The sequence below is a fragment of the Chiloscyllium punctatum genome, chromosome 15 (assembly GCF_047496795.1).
Source record: "Chiloscyllium punctatum isolate Juve2018m chromosome 15, sChiPun1.3, whole genome shotgun sequence".
Lineage (NCBI taxonomy): Eukaryota > Metazoa > Chordata > Chondrichthyes > Orectolobiformes > Hemiscylliidae > Chiloscyllium > Chiloscyllium punctatum.
Window position 1 is genome coordinate 14,006,258 of NC_092753.1, and position 23,937 is coordinate 14,030,194.

Genomic DNA, 23,937 nt, shown 5'->3' on the forward strand with positions numbered 1-23,937 from the left:
GGCTGGACTTTCACATTTAATGGTAGGGTCCTGGGGAGTGTTGCTGAAAAAAGATAGTACGTTCATAATTCCTTGAAAGTGAAGTTACAGGTAGATTGGATAGTGAAAGCGGCATTTGGTATGCTTTCCTTTGTTGGTCAGAGCATTGAGTATGGGAGTTGGGAGTTCATTTTGCGGCTGTACAGGACATTGGTTAGGCCACGACAGGAATACGGCATGCAGTTCTGGTCTCTGCTATAAGAAAGATGTTTTGAAATTTGAAAGAGTCCAGAAAAGATTCAAAAGGATTATGCCAGGGTTGGAGGTTTGAGCTGCAGGGACAGGCTGAATAGACTGTGGCTATTTTCCCTAGAACAGAGGAGGCTAAAGAGTGACCTTATGGAGGTTTATAGAATCATAGAATCCCTACAGTATGGAAACAGGCCCTTTGGCCCAACAAGAGCACACGAACCCTCCAAAGAGTATCCCATCAAAACTCATTCCCCTACCCTATTACTCTACATTTACCTATGATTAATGCACCTAACCCATACATCCCTGAACACTGGGCAATTTAGCATGGCAAATTCACCTAACCTGCACATCTTTGGACAGTGGGAGGAAACAGGAGCGCCTGGAGGAAACCCACACACACTGGGAGAATGTGCAGACTCCACCCAGAGTCACCTGAGGCTGGAATGGATCCCAGGTCCCTGGTGCAGTGAGCTGCAGTGCTGCTCCATGAAATCGTAAGGGACATGGATAAAGTAAACAGGCAAGGTCTTTTCCTTCGGATGGAGGAGTCCAAATGTAGAGGGCATAGGTTTAAGGTGAGAGGGGAAAGATTTTAAAAAGGGACGTAAGGGGAAACTTTTTCACACAGAGGGTGGTGCATGTGTGGAATGAGCTTCCAGAGGAATTGGTGGATGCTGGTACAATTACAACATTTCAGAGGCATCTGGATGGGTATTTGAATAGGAAGGGTTTAGAGGGATATGGGCCAAATGGGACTTGATTTACTTGGGTTATCTGGTTGGCATGGACCAAAGGATCTGTTTACATGCTGCATATCTGACTCTATTCATAGCCATTTGGAAACAGAACTGGCTCAAGGTAGAAGATAGAGGGTGGTGGTGGAGGGGGTTGTTTTTCAGACTGGAGGCCTGTGACCAGTGGAGTGCCACAAGGATTGAAACTGGATTCACGACTTTTTATCATTTAAATAAATGATTTAGATGTGAGCACAAGAGGTATAGTTAGTAAGATTGCCAATGACACCAAAATTGGAAGTGTAGTGAACAGTGAAGAAGGTTACTTCAGATTACAACGGGATCTCGATCAGATGGGCTAATGGGCTGAGAAATGGCAGATGAAGTTTAATTTTAGATAAATGAGAGGTACTGCTTTTTTGAAAGCAAATCTTAGCAGGACTTATACACTTAATGGTAAGGTCCTTGGGAGTGTCGCTGAACAGAGACCTTGGAGTGCAGGTTCGTAGCTTCTTGAAAGTAGAGTTGCAGGTAGATAGGATAGTGAAGAAGGCATTTGGTATGCTTTCCTTTATTGGTCAGAGTATTGAGTACAGGAGTTGGGAGGTCATGTTGCGGCTGTACAGGACATTGGTTAGGCCACTTATGGAATGCTGGTCTTCTTCCTATCGGAAAGATGTTGTGAAACTTGAAAGAGTTCAGAGAAATTTTACAAGGATGTTTCCAGGGTTGGACGATTTGAGCTATAGGGAGAGGTTGAATAGGCTCTGGCTGTTTTCACTGGAGCGTTGGAGGCTATAAACCTTATAGAGGTTTATAAACTCATGCTGGCAGGTGAGACTAGATTGGGTTGGGATATCTGATCAGCATGGACAAGTTGGACTGAAAGGTCTGTTTCCGTGCTGTACATCTCTATGACTCTATGTATTCATTCAGATGCCTTTTAATTGTTGTACCCACCTCCACTTCTCTGGCAGATCATTCCATACATGCACCATCCTATGCATGAAAATGTTGCCCCTCAGGTCCCTTCATCTTTCCCCTCTCACCTTAAGCCTATGCGGTCTAGTTTCCCCAACACTGGGAAAGACCTTAACTATTCATCCTATCCATGCTCGTCAATTTTTCTAAACCTCAATAATACCACCTCTCAGCCTTCAGCACTCCAGGGGAAAAAACACCAGCCTATTCATCCTCCCGCTGTAGCTCAAGCCATCCAGCCCTGGCAACACCCTTTTCAATCTTTTCTGAACTCTTTCATGTTTAACAACATTTAGATAGTATGTACTGCAGATGCTGGAGATCAGAGTCAAGAGTCTGGTGCTGGAATAACACAGCAGGTCAGGCAGCATCCAAGGAGCAGGAGAATCGATGTTTTGGGCATAAGTCCATCGTCAGGAATGAAGGGGGCTGAGAGATAAATGGGGGGGGTGGAAAGGAAGATGGACAGGTCGAGAGGATGGTGGGAGAGAGAGGTTAACAACATCTTTGTTTTAGCAGGGTGGTCAGAATTGAACACCATATTCTTTAAGTGGCCACATGACATACCTATACTGAATGCACTGACTAATGACAGCAAACATGCTAAATACCACCTTCACCACTACCTACAACTGCACTTTCAAGAAACTGCATCTACACCCCTAGGTCTCTTTGTTCAGTAACAGTCTCAGGTCCCTATCATTTAGGTGTAGGTCCTGCCCTGATTTGCCTTCTCAAAATACAACACTTCACATTTATCCAAATTAAACTACATTTGCCACTCCTTAGCTCATTGGTGCATCTGATCAAGGTCCCATTGTTATGAGATATCCACCTTCACTGTACACTACACCAATTTTGGTATCATCTCCTATGTTCACATCCAAAACAAATTTAAAAATGACGACATGGATCTAGGACTGATCCTTATGGCACACTACTGATCACAAGGTCTCTATTCTGAAAAGCAAGCCTCTGCCATCTTTCTCTGTCTTTTACTTTCAAACCAATTTTTTTTTATCCAAATGGCTCTCTCTCCCTGAATTCCATATGATCTATTCTTGTTCATCAGTCTAACATGTCGAACCTTGTGAAATGCCTTGCTGAAGTCCTTGTAGACAATGTTTACTGCTCTGCCTTCAGTCATCTTTGTCACTTCTTCACAAAACTCAAATCTAGGTTGTGAGACATGATTTCTCACACGCAAAGCCATGTTTACTATCCCTAATCAATCTTTGTCTTACCAAATGCATGCAAATCCCCTCCCAGAATTTATCACCACTGACATTAGGCTCACCAGTCTATAGTTCCCTGGCTTTTCGTTACCGTTTTTCTTAACGGCACCACATTAACCAGCCTTCAGTCTCCTGGCACCTCACCCGTAGCTACCAATAATACAAATATCTCAGCAAGGGGTCCAGCAATCTCTTCCCTGACTTCCCACAAGTTCATATTTTACCTCTAGTTCTTGTCCCCTCCATTTTTTTTGTGGTACTAATTTTGGGTAGCAGCAATTTCTTCCAAATAAATATTGGGAAAATTGAAAATATTGGCTTTAGTAACCAGTGCAATTTTTTTCCCCCATAGTTAGACTAATTTTTTTATCCCTTCAATTGTCTGAGGCTTAACTAGATTGTTTTCAACATTGCTATCCTATTGAGCCTGTAACATGCACTTCCTTCACTGCACACAATGACAGTAGTATGTACTATCTACATAATACACTGCAGTAACTCATCAAGGCTCCTCAGACTGCACTTTCCAAACATAATCACTACCATCCAAAAAGGCAAAGGCAGCAGATAAATGGAAACACTGCCACCCAGAAGCTCCCATCCAAGCTGCTCCACATCCAGACTCAATTATAATCACCATCCAAACCATAGTTTAATCAGGGACAGTTAGCATGGCTTTGTGAGGGCAGGTCATGCTTCACAAACCCTATTGAATTCTTTGAGGATGTGACAGAACACATTGATAACAGTAGATCAGTGGGTGTGGTGTACATGGATTTTAACAAGGTGTTTGAGGTTCCCCATGGGAGGCTCATTCAGAAAGTAATAAGACATGGAATACAGGGAAACCTCTCTGTCTGGATACAGAATTGGCTGGCCCATAGAAGACAGAGGGTGGTGGTAGATGAAAACTATTCAGCCTGGAGTTCGGTGACCAGTGGTGTTTTTCAGGGATCGATTCTGGGACCTCTGCTGTTTGTGATTTTTATAGATGACTTGGATGAGGAAGTGGAAGGGTGGGTTAGTAACTTTGCCGATGAACCAAAGGTTTGTGGAGTTGTGGATAGTATTGTAGGTTGCAACAAGACATTGACATGATGCAGAACTGGGCTGATAAGTGGTAGATGGTGTTCAAACTGGAGAAGTGTGAAGTCATTCACTTTGGAAGGTTGAATTTGAATGCAGAATACAGGGTTAAAGGCAGGATTCTTGGCACTGTAGAGGAACAGAGGGATCTTGGGGTCTACTTCCATAGATCTGTCAAAGTTGCCACCCGGGTTGACAGTATTGTTAAGAAGCATATGGTGTGTTGGCCTTCATTAACAGGAACACTGAATTTAAGAGCCATGAGGTTATGCTGCGGCTCTCGAGAGTCCTGGTTAGACCACACTTGGAATATTGTGTTCAGTTCTAATTGCCTTATTATAGGAAAGGTATGGAAGATTTAGAGAGAGTGCAGAGGAGATTTACCAGGATGCTGCCTGGACTGGAGGGCATGTCTTATGAAGAAAGCTTGAGGGAGCTAGGGTGTTTCTGATTGGCATGAAGGAGGATGAGATGTGACTTGATAGAGGTATACAAGATGTTGAGAGGCATAGATAGAGTGGATAACCAGAGACTTTTTTCCATGACAGAAATGTCTGTCATGAGGGGGCATAATTTTAAGGTAACTGGCAAAAGGTTTAGGGGAGATGTCAGAGATATGTTCTTTTCTCAGAGTGTGGGTGCATGAAATGCACTGCCAGCAGTGGTAGTGGAGTCAAGATACATTAGGGACATTTATGCAACTCTTGAATAGGCACATGGAAGTTAGTACAATGAAGGGGATCTAGGTTAGTCTGATCTTAGAGTAGGATAAAAGGCTGGCACAACATTGAAAGCCAAAGGATTTGTACTGTGGCGTTCTATTCTCTTCTATGTTCATTGTTGATGGGACAAAATCTTGGAACACTGTCCCGAATAATATTCCTTCACCTCAAAAAAAGACACCAGCTTACAACCACTTCTCCACAGCAAATAGAGAAGTGTTCACCAGCATCCTGGCAACAAATTAAAAATAGATCTCAAAATGAACTACTGATGACACTGTCATCTTATTCTCTTTCACCTCATTTGCTGCCATACCTGGTCATTACCACTAAACTAGAGAGATCTCATAACCTACTAAACTTGAGCATAGTATGCAGCTGGTTTGCTGTCCAATCAAACCTCAGTTTTAAAATGTTAATTTTTGTTGGGTTATTGGTGGTAGGGGTGGGGTTGAGGAAACATCATTATCGGTAGTGATGTGTTTGAGGGGGGAGATTGATTTTGGAAGATTAAGGTGATTTAGGATTGCTGTGTTAGTGCATGCAATTCTTTTGTGTCCCAAAATCCACACTCCTATGGTCCACATATTTGACTTGTGCTCTAATTATGCAATAATTTGGGACCACTACTCAGGACAATACAGACATTATAATGTGATTATAGAATTGGGGTTAATTTAAATTCAATTAACTTCATACAGAGAATTCTTCTAATGGATACCTGCCAACCCCTCTTTCAGAACACTTAACAATTCAATTAACCATGCTTAGCTGGAAAAGGTCTTGAATGACTGATTTTGTTTGAGGATAAACTCCACTGCTTGATTGTCACAGGATACTTTAAACTTTATTTAAATAGAATTCAGAAGCTTTGCTGATTTGGATTTGCAATCTGAAATTTGTTATATTCTGATAAAATTGAGATCTATTGGCTATATACTTATAGCTATAGTTATACTTATAGCTATAGTTATTATAGAACTGTATACATTTCCTAAATATGAGAAACGATTATTATTCATGGAAGACCAATTTGACATAAATTGGCAGGATTTTAAACTGCACATTTATACATTAATCTGTGTACTATGTGGTGAATGTGAAAAAGTTACCACATGTAATTTTAAACTGGAATAAGGGATGGCGTTAGAATGGTAGGTGGGGGGTGCAGTGTACAGTTTTCTTATTTGAAGCAGGAAAGATAAGTGTCTTAGAGGGTGCTCAGTGACCACTTATTGGACTGATACCTGGGATGAGGGGAATATCTTACGAGTAGGTATTGAGTAAACTAGGTCTTTATTCCAAAAATAAGGTTTTGAACAGAACAGAATTTAGAAGAATGTCAGAAAGTCCTATAGAAGCATAAAATTCTTGAGGAACCTAATAGGTAGACATTCAGAGGATGTATCCCAATGGCTGCAAAGACTGAAACCAGGTTTAAGATTAAGACAAGGAGAAATTTCTTCACGTAAAGGCTTGCAATTCTTACTCGGCTCAGCAGTGTCACAAAGTCAGCTCTAAATGGCTGACTTGAATGCAAAAATTCTCACCACCAGAATTAGTGTAAATTGTAGCATAGAAATTGATCTTTGAAGCTTCCATAAATAGTGGCTGGGGACAAAGAAGTGATTAACTTGTGTGTTGAATACATAAAATGTGAACTACTGAAGTGGGTGGTCTTCGTTTTGAAATGTAAAACAAACCTCAACAATTCAGATTGAATTAATGTGACATTGTTTTGAATTGGGTTAATTATATGACCGTATCTTCAATCAAAATACTTGAAAACATCCAATGCATCGTCTTTACTGTCTGACGTAAAGAGTTTATTTTGAGTCAATTTAGCTGTGACATCATTCTAAGGATCCCACTTATGTATGTTTTGGTGCCTTTGCTTTCAGAATCAACAAATCATTATTAACTTAGGTACTCTTATCAAAACGTCTTAGCCTTTAAAACTACTCCAATTTATGGAGTCTTACTTCCTTCCATTTTGTGATACAATATCTAGCAAAATATCCAGGAATCATTTGAAGAAATCTTTCAGATCTTGGGGTTCTGGCCATAAATTTTACAACTCAAAATATTAGCTCTTCCTTCACAGCTTGCTTCTGTCCAGTTCTCTTTGTATTTCAGATTTCTAATGTCTAGATTTTTATTTGAACCATCAATTGCCAACTAAGTTTATCATGTCAAAAATATCCTGAGACTCTGCAGTTTTTAATGCAGTTTTGTTTTGCTTTGGAAAAGCATGTGCTAGTGTCAAGTGGTTTGAAAAAATGTGCATGTTTGTAATGCACATCTCAAAGACCTATACAATTTTTTTTGGTGGTGACCATTGTATAGATGATCTGGAAACTATTTTCCTAACGTACATTATATGAACTGCAGCAGTTCAAGAAGGCAGCTCCCCAACACCTTCTCAGGGTAATAAATGTTGGCCCTATCCTACAAGAGAATAAAAAGAACCTCACACTTTGGACCAAAAGTCCTTAACTCCTTGAATGACAACCCTGACCTTAATTGTCTCTTGGAGATTTCAGTGATCCTATGATATTTAGCTCCATCGTTGCCTTCACACTCTTGCAGGCTGCCGCATTATTGATTCGTTGTTTTCTGAACTTTGATTTTACCCAGTATGAGATGCTATTATTGGATTACTTAGTTTGAAGTTGTGTTAAAACTTCAAAGTAAACTGTTTGAAGAAGATTGACCCCATTAATACTTCTAAAAAAGTGTTTTCCTTCCTTCTGGTTACAATGCATGCAAGTGGAGCATGTTGACGGGTAGTGAGTGCAGTTTTCATATTTGCATTTTGAAACTGAGCTGCTTTTGTACAAAATAGACAAAATTGAAACCAGATAATTTGAATGCCTGATAAGCACTAACTGGAATAATCTCCAAATCAATGCGAATTCCTGACCATTATTTGCATTTTGTGCCATCATCCAATATCCTTACAAATTCCATTGCTGACCTCACCAGTGTAATTTTGCCTACAATTGATATTGTTCCTGATTTTCATTTCCATTATGAAATGGATAGTTGACTCAATATTACCTATTTTAAACTATTGTTCAAGGTCAAAATTATCTCCCCCATCTTGCGAAATAACAGTTTATCAGATCTTGCATGCACTTGTGGGGCCCCACAGTCATTCTCTCTGCCAGTCATGCACCATAATTGTTGCTTCTACCATCTACAAGGTGCACTGGAATAATTGAGGAGAAAGTGAGGACTGCAGATGCTGGAGATCAGAGCTGAAAATGTGTTCCGAAACAACACGGACATTTACTATAAACCGACCGACTCCCACAGCTACCTAGACTACACCTCCTCCCACCCTGCCCCCTGTAAAAACACCATCCCATATTCCCAATTCCTTCATCTCCGTCGCATCTGCTCCCAGGAGGACCAGTTCCAATACTTTACAACCCAGATGGCCTCCTTCTTCAAAGACTGCAATTTCCCCCCAGACGTAATCGATCATATATCATGTAATCGACCACATCTCCTCCACTTCCTGCTCCTCCGCCCTTGAGCCCCGCCCCTCCAATCGCCACCAGGACAGAACCTCACTGATCCTCAACTACCACCCCACCAACCTCCATATACATCATATCATCCGTCGTCATTTCTGCCACCTCCAAACGGACCCCACCACCAGGGATATATTTCCCTCCCCTGCCCTATCAGCGTTCTGAAAAGACCACTCCCTCCGTGACTCCCTTGTCAGGTCCACACCCCCCACCAACCCAACCTCCACTCCCGGCACCTTCCCCCTGCAACCGCAAGAAATGCAAATCTTGTGCCCACACTTCCCTCCAAGACCCCAAGGGATCCTTCCATATCCACCACAAATTCACCTCCACCTCCACGCACATCATTTACTGCATCCGCTGCACCCGATGTGGCCTCCTCTATACTGGGGAGACAGACCGCCTACTTGCGGAACGTTTCAGAGAACACCTCTGGGACACCCGGACCAACCAACCCAACCAAGCCGTGGCTCAACACTTCAACTCCCCCTCCCACTCCACCAAGAACATGCAGGTCCTTGGACTCCACCATCGCCAGACCATAGCAACACGGTGGCTGGAGGAAGAGTGCCTCATCTTCCGCCTAGGAACCCTCCAACCACAAGGGCTGAACTCCGATTTCTCCAGTTTCCTCATTTCCCCTCCCCCCCCACCTTGTCTCAGTCAAATCCCTCGAACTCAGCACCGCCTTCCTAACCTGCAATCTTCTTCCTGACCTCTCCGCCCCCACCCCCACTCCGGCCTATCACTCTCACCTTAACCTCCTTCCACCTATCTCATTTCCAACGCCCCTCCCCCAAGTCCCTCCTCCCTACCTTTTATCTTAGCCTGCATGACACACTTTCCTCATTCCTGAAGAAGGACTCATGCCCGAAACATCGATTCTCCTGCTCTTTGGATGCTGCCTGACCTGTTGCGCTTTTCCAGCAACACATTTTCAGCTCTGGAGTAATTGGCCAAGGCTCCATCAACATAGAAGGACCAAGGAAATAGGAACCGCAAGTTCTGCTAAAATTACATGCCATCCTAAGTTGGAACAATAATGCTATTCCTTCAAACTTATTGGGTCAAAATTCTGATCTCTCTCCCTCCCTGCCTAATATTCACCCCAAGGACAACAGTGGTTCAAGAAGCCAGCTTGCCATGACCTTTTCAAGGGCATTTAGGGATGGATAATAAATGCCACGCTTACCAGTGATGCCCATATTTCAAGCCTTTTTTTAACATTTGGCATACCTAAATGCAATTTGACAACCACATGACTCTCAGTACTCTCAAACTCTCTTTTATTCAAGAGATGACTAATTCTTAAAATAGGATAAGACAATTTTGGGAAATGTCCACATTTCTCAAGATAAGGCCCTCTAAGATTAAAGTAGGGTCAGTGCAATTGCCACTTGGTATATCTGGTTGAGGGGGGAAAAATTGGTTTTGGTTTTTTGTGATCAGAAAGACTTTGAACTTTTCAATAGGATCTTTTAATAAGTTATATTTTAAGGAGTGCTAAAATGGTATGCTAGGAATCTTGGATTGTTTGCATAAAAGAGCTGGATTTGGTTAAAAATCTTGATGAAGGAGACTACTGGTGAACACGACTGAAATCAGGAGACATGCCAGGCAAGTGACCAGGTTTGAAAGCTGTCATGGACAAATTGCTTTACACTGTTGAAGACTGTGTGCATCATACATGCTGTAGATTACAGGAGCAGAATTAGAGATGAAGTTAATAATAAGAAAGATAGCTGTTTTCAGGATGTGAGGGGAAAGAAAGCACCAGCAAACTGTTTCTCAGCCCCAAAGAGTAGATTAAGTAGGCTGAACAAAAGCAGTTCAAAGAAGACAAAATAATGATTAATGGCCACTCTTGAATTATCAGAGGACTTCAGATACACACGCAAAACTGTATTTTTAGCAGGACATCCGTGGTGAGGACAAATTGATGCACCCCATTATATGTTGAATTGGATTCTGTACGTTAATTACTGGAACTTAAAAGTGGAACATGAATTGAGGTATAATGTAATGATTACAAATTGTGTGTTAACTCTTGAAATTCTGCTAAACCAGTTAACCTGAAGTGTATGCAAAGTGTATCACTTGTGTCTCTTTTAAAATATTTAGTTTCAAAACCTGCACCAGACTGGGAAGGGACAGCAGTAATAAATGGAGAATTCAAAGATCTGAAGCTTACAGATTATCGAGGCAAATACCTTGTCTTCTTTTTCTACCCACTTGATTTGTAAGTATCAAGATTAATACTTGATCCATGAATTGGTAATAGCTTTAGTGAAATACTGATCATGAGGTACGTTTAATTAGATCACTAGTTAACTGCATTATAACTTAACCCAGCAATATAACCACTGTCTTGTCATTGTTTGGAGTGAGTACCGTACATGTCTGTGTTTTCATGTTACAGCTTACAAGAATAGTTCTAGGGCTTGAGCAGTTACTCCTGTTATGAGATTTGTACACATTTTTCTATTCTTTTGTCATAAAAGCACTCAGTTTGGAAGGGATGCCGATGCCTGAGAAGCTCTGTTAAAAGAATGGGAGTGGGGGCAAAAGAAAGATGATGGTTTGCAGCAATTCTCCCATTTGCTTCTGTCTTTTTCTCATCCCTTCCTCCCTCATGCTTGCCTTCAATTTTACATATCAGATGAGAAAGAAAGCAATTTGTATTATGAACCTTTAGTTCAGAGAATGTTCACATTGGAGTTTTAACTCCACCAGCCTCCCACTCAATGACAAAGTAGAAATTGACCAGAGTCTTGGATTTTCCAACCCTGTTGTTCTTCTTACATGCCCCCAAACATGCGAAAAAAATTCTGTACAATTTTTCCACCTAACTTAACTCCATTCTGTTATAAACATGCAAATTGATAAGGAGCAGGCTGTTCAGTTTATCAAGCCTACTTCACTACAGGTCCTTTTGCTATAATGCAACAGTTGTGTGCCTTTGTGACCTCGCGCTGTAGAAATCACTCTGTTGAAGATTGCTAATATAAAATTGTTATACCATTCAGTAGAAAATTTGCATTATCTAAACAACATCCACAATTCGTCAATTGCGTTCTAGCCAATTTGCACTGACGAAATGTGCATTATAGCAGAATGAAAATGTGTTGCTGGAAAATCGCAGCAGGTCAGGCAGCATCCAAGGAGCAGGAGAAAATGACTTTGTGAAAATGAAGTATTTATTATTCATATGTTGTCAGTTGGGAGTAACAGTACATATGTCAGATTTTGTTTAAATACTGTAACAACAAGAAGTGATTGGATAAACTTGCCAGAAGACTAAAAACAGCCTGGTGCCAATCAGAATAAAATCAGTATTTGTATTATAATTGAGTATTTTTCATTATAAAATGTCCTTCACAGCCCTGTTGTTTTCTTACTGTATATTTTTTTAAAAGATAATTGCTTATTGTGTATTTTCTTTAGGTACATTAATCTTAGGTTTCTACCTGTAATCTGTTGTTATTTAATTATATTCTTGAAGCAGTGCTCCATCGTTCATAATTGCTTTGTTTTCTTACTTTACAGCACATTTGTTTGTCCAACTGAGATCATAGCTTTTGGTGACAGAATTGATGAGTTCAGAGCTATTAACACAGAAGTGGTAGCGTGCTCTGTCGACTCTCAGTTTACACACTTGGCATGGTAAGTTGGACTGGCACTTGGTGTAATATGGAGAAAGCGAGGACTGCAGATGCTGGAGCTCAGAGTCGAGAGTGTGGTGCTGGAAAAGCACAGCAGGTCAGGCAGCATCCGAGGAGCAGGAGAATCAGTGTTTCGGGCAGAAGCCCTTCATCGGGATTCTCCTGCTCCTCGGATGCTGCCTAACCTGCTGTGCTTTTCCAACACTACCCTCTCGACTTTGTGTAATATAAATGTCATTCTTTTAGAATAATTTATAATCTAGAATTACTCAGTTCATCAAGCTATATTGTTTTATTGTGTTTCCTACAATAAGTAATGAGATTATTATCTTTTCATTTGAAGTAAATTCCTAAACGCATAAATTATAATCAGGAATATTTTCATTCATTAGCAAACACCATAATTTTATTGCATAAGATTTTACATGATTTAGCTCAACAGCTCTAGACTACTATTTATGATGTATTTGAGCCCCCCCCCCCCCCCCCCGTCACTTCATCCGAACAATGTCATTTTCTCAAATGTTTATCTGGATTTACCTTAAATATTTTTATGCTAATGACCTTAACTGGTCCATGAAGCTGCAAATTCATCATCTACCTCATGCGAAATGGTCCCTGTTTGTTCTATCTCCCCTTATGTGAGTACAGGAGGAACATTGGCTGTCCTTGGTATTTAAGTTTGGTTCATTTATCAATTATACTCCTTTAAGTTACTCTAATGATCCTTCATTATTTTATGCAATCTATCAGTTTATTCCATTCCTGCCCAGCAGTAAACTCTAAATCTGGATAATTGCATGCCTGCAACTAGCTCATCTCTGCTTTGTGAAGTTAGACCATAAAATATAGGAACAGAGTAGGCCTTCAGTCCATCGAGTTTGCTCTGACTTTAGAACATGGCTGATCTGATCATTCTCAACTCAATTTTTCTGCCGTTTCCTCCTTGTCCTTGATTCTCTTAGTGGTTACAAATTTGCTTATTTCGTCCTTGAATATACTTAATGAACCAGACTGAACATCCCCCTGTGGTGAAGAGTTCACAGATTGACTACTCTCTGAGGGAAGAAATTCCTTCTTATCTCTGTCATACATTGGTGACCCCTGACTCTGAGATTATGCCCTCTCGTTCAAGACTTTCCTGTAGGGAGAACTGGCCTTTCCACATCTACTTTGTCAAGCCCCCTAAGAATATTATATGCTTTAGTAAGGTCTCCTTTCATTCTTTTCAACTCCAATGAGTTCAAGACCATTGGATAGAGGGGCAGAATTAGGCTATTCAGCCCATTGAGTCTGCTTCACCATTCCATTATGGTTGATATGTTTCTTGATGCTTTTTTTCTGCCTTCTCTCCATAGATGAAATGGCCGTGCTAGATTGTCCATAGTGTTCAGAAACGTGTAGGCTAGGTGCATTAGTCAGGGGAAATGTAAAGAATTAGAATAGGGGAATGGGTCTGGGTGGGATACTTTTTGGAGGGTCGGTGTGGACTTGTTGGGCCAAGTGGCCTGTTTCCACATTGTAGGGATTCTTTGATAACCATTGATCCCCTTACCAATCCAGGATCTGTCTATCTCTGTCTTAAATATTTTCAATGTCTTTGCCTCCACAGCCTTCTGCAGCAATGAATTCCAGATTAACCACCCTCTGGCTGAATAAATGCCTCCTCTTCTCAGTACTAAAGGGTTATCCTTTCACTCTGAGGCTGGGCCCTTAGGTCCTAGTCTCTCCTGCCACATCCACTTTGTCCAGGCCTCTCAGTCTTCTGTAAGTTTCAATCAAATTCCCCCTCCTCCTACTAAATGAGTACAGACCTAGACTCCTCATCCGCTTCTTATATAACAAACCTTTCCTCCTTGGGATCGTTCTTGTGAACCTTCTCTAGACTCCCTTCCATAGATTTGGGGTCCAAACCTGCTCAATATTCCAAATGTGGTCTGACCAGTGCCTTGTACAGCCCCATCAGTACATTGCTGCTCTTGTATTCTAGCCCTCTTGAAATGAATGCAGACATTGCATTTGTCTTCCTAATTGCCAACTGAATCTGCATGTTAACCTCAAGAGAAACCTGAACTAGTACTCCTAAGTCCCTTTGGGCTTCGGTTTTCTGAAGCCTTTCCCCATTTAGAAAATAGTCTGTGCCTCTATTCTTATGATGAAAGTGCATAACCTCACATTTTCCCACATTGTATTTCATCTGCCAATTCTTTGCCCATTCTCCTAGCATGTCCAAGTCCTACTGCAGCATCCCAATTTAATCAATGCTACCTGTCCCTCCACTTATCTTGTGTCATCTGCAAACTTTGCAAGAATGTCCTCAGTTCCTCCTTCTAGATCATTAATGTATAACGTGAATAGTTGTCCCAACACAGACCCCTGTGGAACTCCACTAGCTACCCACAGTCACTGGCTGCCATCATGAAAAAGACCCATTTATCCATACTCTCAGCCTTCTGCCAGTCAAACAGACCTCTATCTATGCCAGTATGCTGCCACTATGCCAAGGGCTCTTAGCTTTTTCAGCAGCTTCCTATGTGACACCTTGTCAGTGGCCTTCTGGAAATCCAAATAAATCATGGCCACAGGCTCTTCTTTGTCTATTTTACTGTCTACCTCCTCAAAGAATTCTAACAGATTTATCAGACATGACCTCCATATGACGAAGCAATGCTGACTCAGTCCTATTTTATTGTACACTTCCAAGTACTCCACAATCTCATTCTTCATAATGGAGTCTTAACATTTTACCAATGACTGACGTTAGACCAACTGGTCTAAGGCTTCCTTTCTTCTGCCTCCCTCGTTTCTTAAACAGGGATGTTACATGGGCCATTTTCCTCTGGGGGCCACCTGACTCCAGTAATTCCTGAAAGATCACCCCGAATGCCTGTACAGTCTCCTCAGCTATCTCTTTCATAACCCTGGAGTGTAGTCCATTTAGTCCAGGTGATTTATCCACCTTCAGACCTACTCATCAGTGATGGCCACCACATCCACCTCTGCCCCCCCCCCCCGCTCACTGTGACAACCGATACAAGTATCGTTTTAGTTCCTCTGCTATTTCTTTGGATCACTGGAAAATGATGCTGGAGAAGTAGTAATAGGGAACAATGTCCACTCTTGCCTGTCTCTTACCTTTTTAGATATATAAAAATAACTTACAATCTTATATTACTAATTAGCTTACCCTCGTATTTCATACTCTTCTCTCTTATTGCTTTTTTTCAGTTATCCTCTGCTGATTTTTAAAGGTTTCCCAATCTTCAATATGTTGTATGCTTTTCCTTTTGCTTTCATGAGGTCCCTGACTTCTCTTGTCGGCCATGTTGCCTCATCCTCCGCCTGATATGTTTCTTCTTCCTTGGGATGAATTTCTGCTGTCCCTCCTGAGTTACCCCCAGAAACTCCTCCCATTGCTACTCCACCATCTTCCCTGCTCAGCTTCCCTTCCAATCAACTCTGGCCAGCTCCTTCCTCATTTTTGTAGTTACCTTTAGTCAATTGTAATAGTGTTATATCTGATTTCAGCTTTTCCCTCTCAAACTCCAGGATGAATTCTATTATGTTATGGTCACTGCTCCTGAGAGGTTCCTTCTCCTTAAGCTCCCTAATCACTTCTGCCTCATTACTGATCACCAAATCCAGAATTGCCCATTCCCTAGTGGGCTCTAGCACAAGCTGTTCCAAAACACATTTCGCATATTCTGTTCCTTAAGATCCGCTACCAAACCTGATTTTCCCAGTCCACCTGCATATTGAAGACCCCGTGATTATTGTAATTCTTAAACGCCTTTTCTATCTCCTGATTTATTTTCTTCCCCACATCCTGATTATTGCTAGGAGACCTGTCCATAATTTCCCTAACAGCATGTCCTTTGGAGTTCCTCAATTCTACCCACACAGATTCTCTGCCTTCCAACTCTATATCACTTCTTGCTACTGATTTAACTTTATTTCTTAGTAACGAGGCAACCCTTCCTCCTCTACTCGTCTGCCTGTCCTTTCGATAGGACGTGTATCCTAGTTCCCAGCCCTGATCACCTTGCAGCCACGTCTTTGCACCCACAACATCGTACCTGCTGATTTTAATATGCTTTTCCAGTCCCCACCTCTCCACTATTTAGTTTGAAGCCCTATCCACAGTTGTAGTGTGATTCACTAGGACCCTGGTCCCTGCATGATTCAGGTGGAATCTGTCCCCTTGGAACAGCTCCCTTCTTGCCCAGTACTAGTGCCAATGTCTGATGCATTTGAATTTGTTTCTCACACACCAATCCTGGAACCATGCTCAATCTTGACCCTGTGCCAATTTGCTTGTGGCTCAGCTAGTAATCCAGGGATTATTACTTTTTTGGTTCTGTTTCTTAATTTAGCCCCTTGCTGCTCATATCCCCTTAGCAGAACCTCTTTTATTAACTATGTTATTAGTGCCTATGCAGACCATGACAACTGGATTTTTCCCTTCCCACTCCACGTTCCTCTGCAGTCCAGATGAGCTATCCTGACCTGAGGCATCAGGCAAGGAACAAAAAGGAACAAAGCCTTTGGGATTCTTGACTCTGGCGACAGAGACAGTGTCTATTCTACTGACTATACTATCCCCGATTACAACTACATTTCTCTTTTTTTTCCTCCCACCCTTGAATGGCTCCCTGTACTATGGTGTTATGGTTAGTTTGCTCATTTCCCCTCCCCCCACCCCACCCCACCCCCAACAGCCCCTGCTCTCACCCATACAGGGAGCAAAAATCTCAAACTTGTTAGACGAGCTCAAGGGCTGAGGCTCCTTGAATACTACCTCCTGAAATTCTCTACCTGTCTTGCTGGTAGTCGCCCCTTCCTGTCCACTACCATATTTGAACTAGTTAATCTAAGGGGTGTGACTGTCCCCGATACACAGCATTGGTAACACTCCCCGTCCCTGATGTGTCACTGTGTTTGAAGTTTAGACTCCAACTCGTCTATTTTGATCCGGCGTTCCTCATGCAATCAATACTTGCTACAGGTATTGTCACCATGAGCCACAAGGGTTCCCATATCACGCAGTTAGCTCTCATCGCCTTGCCTGGTATCTCTGTTTTAATTGCTTAGGATTTGGTTTAATTTTTTAAAAAAGGTGCTAATTATTTATTTTGTAGCTGTTAAATATTTCCCTTTTAATCTGAAACTAGCCTATAATAGATAATCAAGTTAGTGGCTGTCACCAACCAGTGAACTTGCAATTTACCTGTAATATCACACTTTTATGCTGGGCCCCTGATCCTGGACTTCAATTAATCCCATTAAAAAAATCTTACAAATTATGACCTCAAGAATAAGCAAGCAAAATACACCTCTGCACTGAATTTCCCACGCTGCACCTAAATTCCTGAACTATATACATACGTGGGTTGTGTGAAATCTAAATGTGACCTCTCCTTCCTGACCGTGTAAAATTTACTGAACCCAATCTACACAATCTTTCCTCGTAAGAAAATTCCTCTATGCCCAGAATCAACCTACTGAATCTTCTTTGGAATGCCTCCAAGTGTACGTGTCCTTTGGTAAGGGCACCAAAGCTGCAGTTAACTGCATAATCTCCTTTTAAGTGCCAAACATAGTTGGCTGTGATTTAGCTTCCCCTCACCAACCTCCTCCCTCCCATCCCTGCAAATCATCACCACCCCACCCACATTTTGTTCTGCTTCTCCAATCTGTAGTTGAATCTCTCCTTTAGGTGTTTATCTGTTGAAATAAATTGCAAGCACAAGCTGTTTATATTTGAATTTTGTCATTTAATATAATGAGTGCTTTTCGTAAAGAGGTAATTTTGCTTTATAAAGGATAAATACACCAAGAAAACAAGGTGGATTAGGACCAATGAAGATCCCACTACTCTCAGATCTTACACACCAAATTGCAAAGGATTATGGTGTGTATTTAGAGGATCAAGGCCACACACTGAGGTAACCAGAGAAAATCCATGTTTTAAAAAATAAGCCTGATATCAATTTGTAGTTTACTGCCATGTGACATCAACTCAGATTGAGGCAATGCCTTCATTGGGAGCCTTTCATACAACACAAGTGTCATCAGGGTACATGTGAAAGCTAAAAGTGTGCTGTTGGATGAAGTAGCTGAGGGGCAGCATGTAGATGAGGAAGACTAGGGGCCAAGGATAGATTGTTGGAGGATACCTGAGGTAGGGGAACAACAGAAAGAGGAACCATTCCCAGTGATTCTGGAGCTATAATTAGATAGAGAAGGCTGGAAGCCAGTGAGAGTAGTTGCAGTGGACCACAGGGGACAGGTATCAAAGGAGGATGGTGTGGTCACTCTGTCAAAGGCTGCAGACCGGTTAAGAAGGAGATGGGAAAGTTTACCACAGTCACATAGGAGAGGATTTGATATTTTGTTAAGAGTTGTTTTGGTACTGTGACGGGAGAAACTAAATGGCAGGAATTCAAACATTGAGTCCAAAGAAAGATGGAAATAGATTTGGTAGGGGACGTTACATTCAAGGACTTTGGAGAGGAAGAGGCTGGATGTGGGAAGGTACTTTGCAAGGCTAGACTTTGAAGAAAGAGGTGACGTCAAAAGATTAAAAAGAGAGGGGGCAACACCTGAAGGGAAGGAACCATTAACAATATCAGCTGATCTGGGGAGCAGGAGGGCAAGTTGGCTGATCAGTGGGAATGGGTTCAGGGGAATACGATATGAATCTCATGGGCTCAGACAGGGTATGAGGGAAGATTGGAGAAAAACTAGAAAAAAGTCAGAGCTGAAGGCTAGCACAAGGAGGAACTTTAAAAGGAAGTTGACATGGTGGACTAGTGGAATGGCAGGAAGGAACTGATTAAATGATTTTGCCTTTGTGACAAAGAAATCTGAGTTCCTCACACTTGTTAATGGTGAAGGTGGATGTTGTAAGAATGTCAGATTTAAGAAAATAGTCTGTAGTAGAGAAATATCTGTGCATTCCAGAATGCTCCTGAATAATGAGCATTATCTACAAAGAAAATTACAGTGCAGGAACAGGCCCTTCGGCCTTCTGAGCCATAGCTAATCCAGATCCTCTATCATAACCTATTGCCTATTTTCTAAGGATCTGTATCTCTCTGCTCCCTGCCCATTCATGTATCTATCCAGATACATCTTACATGATGCTATCATGCCTGCCTCTACCACCTCCGCTGGCAATGAGCTCCAGGCACCCACTAACCTCTGCGTAAAGAACTTTCCATGCATATCTCCCTTAAACCTTTCCTCTCTGACCTTTGAACTTATCACCTCTGATAATCGAATCTCCCATTCTGGGAAAAAGCTTCTTGCTACCCACCCTAATGATTTTGTAGACCTCGATCAGGTCCCCCCTCAACCTCCGTCTTTCTAATGAAAATAATCCTAACCTACTCAACCTCTCTTCATAGCTAGCGCCCTCTATACCAGGCGACATCCCGGTGAACCTCCTCCACACCGTCTCTGGTAGCGTCCAGAATTGTATACAGTATTCCGAATGTGGTCGAACCAAAGTTGTATACAACTGTATCAAGACTTGCCACCTCTTGTACTCAATACACCGTCCAATGAAGGAAAGTATGCCATGTGCCTTCTTGATCACTCTATTGACCTGCGTTGCCACCTTCGGGTACAATGGACCAGAAAACCTAGATCTCTCTGTTTATCAATTATCCCCAGGGCTTTCCATTTATTGTATAGTTCACTCTTGGATTGGATCTTCCAACCTCACATTTGCCCAGATTGAACTCCATCTACCATTTCTCTGCCCAGCTCTCCAATTTATCTATATTCTGCTGCACTTTCTCACAGTCCCCTTCACTATCTGCTACTCCACCAATCTTCGTGTCATCTGCAAACTTGCTAATCAGGCCACCTATACCTTCCTCCAGATCACCACTGGTCACAGGTCTCTATTATGAGAAACTCTCTTCCACTATTACTCTCTGTCTCCTGTTGCCGAGCCAGTTCTTTATCCATCTGGCTATTACACCCTGAACCCAATGCGACTTCACTTTCTCCGTTGGTCTACAATGGGGAGCCTTATCAAATGCCTCACTGAAATCCATGTACATGACATCTACAGTCTTTCTCTCATCAATCAACTTTGTCACTTCTTCACAGTATTCAATTAAGGTGGTAAGATATGACCTTCCCTGCATAAAACCAAGTTGGCCCTTTTCTTCCAAATGTAAATAGATCCTTTCTCTCAGTATCTTCTCCAGCAGCTTCCCTACTACTGATGTCATCCTCACCAGTCAATATTTACCTGGATTATCCTTGCTACCCTTCTTAAACAAGGGGACAATATTAACAATTCTCCAGTCCTCTGGGACCTCCCCTACGTCCAAGGATGCTGCAAAGATATCTGTTAAGGCCCCAGCTATTTCCCCTCTCGCTTCCCTCGGTAACCTGGGATAGATTCCATCTGGACCTGGGGACTTGTCCACCTTAATGCCATTTAGAATACCCAAACACTTCCTCCCTCCTTATGCCAACTTGACCTAGAGTAATCAAACATCTATCCCGAACCTCAACATCCGTTGTGTCCCTCTCCTCGATGAATACCGATGCAAGGCACTCATTAAGAGCCTCCCCCATTTTCTCTGACTCTGCACATAACTTTCCTCCTTTGTTCTTGAGTGGACCAACCCTTTCTCTAGTTACCCTCTTGCTCCTTACGTGCAAATACAAAGCTTTGGGATTTTTCTTAACCCTGTTTGCTAAATATATTTCATGACCCTTTTCGCCCTCAATTCCTCATTTCAGATTGGTGTTAATTTCTCAATATTCTTCCAAAGCTTCCATCTGTTTTCAGTCACCTAGACCTTATGTAATCTTCCTTTTTCCTCTTAGCTAGTCTCACAATTTCACCTGTCATCCTTGGTTCTCTAAACTTGCCATTTCTATCCCATATCTTCACAGGGATATGTCTGTCCTGCACTCTAATCAACCTCTCTTTAAAAGCATCCCATATATCAAATGTGGATTTACCTTCAAAAAGCTTCTCCCAATCCACATTCCCCAGCTCTTGCCAAATTTTGCTGTATATTGGTATTTTAATTTTAACAATTTGAAATATCTCCGACTGTAGTGTGGTTACTACACAGGTCCAAAGGAACATGCTGTTTTGATCACCAATTGCTGGAGTCTACAACCTAGCATTACTTCAGAATTGAAATTCATCCATAACATTGCAAATTGTGGGTAGGCAAGAACCGTTTTGGACTGAAGACAGCATCCTGTTAATGGAAAATACAATTTGCATAGCCATTGAATATAAACAGTGTGAAATTCCATCCTCAACCTAATCAAATCTTTGGGGCGTTTTTTTCTTTCTTTGGATAGCTTCTTTGTAGAAAATTGGAGGCTTTCTCGTCTGAAAATAGCAGTTTTTTGCCCATTTGCTAGTTTCTGCAATGCAATGAGAACATCTAAAGACAGCCATTGCCCCAGATGGTAGCTTTCTTGTCCTATTTCTGTTTCAGAGCTTAAAAATATGTTGCTGGAAAAGCGCAGCAGCTCAGGCAGCATCAAAGGAACAGGAGAATCGATGTTTCGGGCATAAGCCCTTCTTCAGGCTTGCAATGAGAGTGTCTTGTATGTAGAATGAACTTCCTAAGGAAGTGGTGGATATGGGCACAGTTACAGCATTTAAAAGATACTTAGAAAAATCCATGTAAAGGAAAGGTTTGGAGGGATATGGGCCAGTAGTAAGAAGGTGGGACAGTTTAGTTTGGGATTATATTCAGCATGGACTGGTTGGACCGAAGGGTTTGTTTCCGTGCTATATGACTCTGTGTGAGAAATGGCTAAGTCCTTATTTATAAAGATAACTGATAAATTAGTCTTATAGCTTATGGAGCTCTACAAATCCTAACATATATATTGATCAGTGTACTTTTTGCATAAAGTGAAATGCCAGTAATCAGATAAATACTCAGAGGAGCTATTTATTAGAATCACAAATTTACAAGTTTTGTATTTTGTACATTTTACTACTAATAAAGAAGACACAGATGATCAGGCTCTGGTCTAGAAAGTACTCCTGTTCACTAGGTTGCTGATGTCTTGAGACTCTGCATAGTGTTATCCTTCTTATGAGTGTCCCAGGGCTCTTGCTATCGCTATGCTAGCTCCTTGCTCTTTTACACTGTCAGTCACTTCGTTAGTACCCCAGTACCTGTCATAGAATCATAGAATCTCTACAGTGCAGAATGAAGCCATTTGGTCAATCGAGTGTACACCAACCCTCTGAAGAATACTCCACTCAGGATCATCCCTCCACCCTCTCCCCAAAACCTGACATTTACCCTCGCTTATCCACCTAGTTTACACATCCTGGGCAATTTAGCATGGCCAAACCACCTAAACTACAGAATTAGGCACTGTTTTAAAATCAGGCTTCACCTTTGACAGAAATTAGGGTAAGTTTTTTTTTTATTCCTCACTGGCTTGAGAGACTTTAAAGCTCTGCCACAAAAGACAGTGTAGCCATTAAATATTTTTAAGGCAAGGTAGATTCTTGCTGAGAAAAGGAACCAGATGTTATTGGGGATAGATCAGATATGGAATTCAAACTCAAACGTATTAACCATCATCCTATTGAGTGCAAATTCAAGGGGCAAATAGTTTAATTCTGCTTGGATGTTTGGATTCTAAAAGAGAGAATAAAAATTTTAAATACTTGAAGGGTAGCATTGCAAGATATATGTGCGTGTAAGTGCGCCAAAAAAAGACTGAAGGAAATTCATGAAATCAAATAAAATCTTCTCTGAATGGTTACCAGCATTATCCAAGGCCATTTTCCATTGAAGAAAGGCAAAGAGCGTAGGAGGGAATAAATTCCCGTCTGGATGGCTTTTTCTTTGAGATGACCATCAAGATTGCAGTTACAGAATTCGTAAAGGCAAAGTCTGAAACAACAGATCTAGCTTGCAGTAATGCACTTTTTCTTTCATTTAAAAACGGCATTGTTCCTAACCTGGAAAATTGCATTTTCAATTCCTATTCTTTGCTTTATTACCTGCATTCAACAATTTAATTATTATAGTGAACTGACCTAATTGACGTTGAATTATGTAGGAGGCTAATCGGTTCGGCTTTCTGGTCCCATTCTGTAGTCTCTGCTGAGTTGTTGCAAGTAAATGAATGCACTTTTTCACTCTAATCTGCCAAAATTTAATATCTAGATTAACACACGGAGTTTGATCACACGAGCAAGAATGGTAGCCATGCAAATACAACAGAGCAAAGTTGGGGCTGAGTGAAGTTAGGGCTCAGAAAAAGTGAAGATTTGTCTACGGGAATAGTGCCAGAAGACTGGAGGATAGCAAATGTTGTCCCCTTGTTCAAGAAAGGGAATAGAAACAACCCTGGTAATTATAGACCAGTGAGCCTTACTTCGGTTGTGGGTAAAATGTTGGAAAGGGTTATAAGAGATAGGATTTATAACCATCTAGAAAGGAATAAGTTGATTAGGCATAGTCAACATGGTTTTGTAAGGATAGGTCATTCCTCACAAACCTGATTGAGTTCTTTGAGAAGGTGACCAAACAGGTGCATGAGGCTAAAGTGGTTGATGTGGTGTGTATGGATTTCAGTTTGATAAGGTTTTTCATGGTAGGCTATTACACAAAATACAGAGGCATGAGATTGAGGGTGATTTAGCAGTTTGGTTAGAAATTGGCTAGTTGAAAGAAGACAGAGGGTGGTAGTTGATGGGAAATGTTCATCCTGGAGTTCAG

At 41.5% G+C, this 23,937-nt stretch overlaps 1 protein-coding gene across 2 annotated transcripts in view; it reads left to right on the forward strand.

The window, feature by feature from the left end:
* prdx4 (peroxiredoxin 4) overlaps nucleotides 1–23,937 on the forward strand; it is a 39,308-nt gene that overhangs the window by 2,491 nt on the left and 12,880 nt on the right. For both annotated transcript variants that reach the window (XM_072584680.1, XM_072584679.1), the window contains exons 2-4: nucleotides 10,653–10,770; nucleotides 12,078–12,194; nucleotides 18,016–18,138. In XM_072584680.1, the coding sequence (XP_072440781.1) occupies nucleotides 10,653–10,770; nucleotides 12,078–12,194; nucleotides 18,016–18,138 (358 nt within the window). The remainder of the gene's footprint in view (nucleotides 1–10,652; nucleotides 10,771–12,077; nucleotides 12,195–18,015; nucleotides 18,139–23,937) is intronic.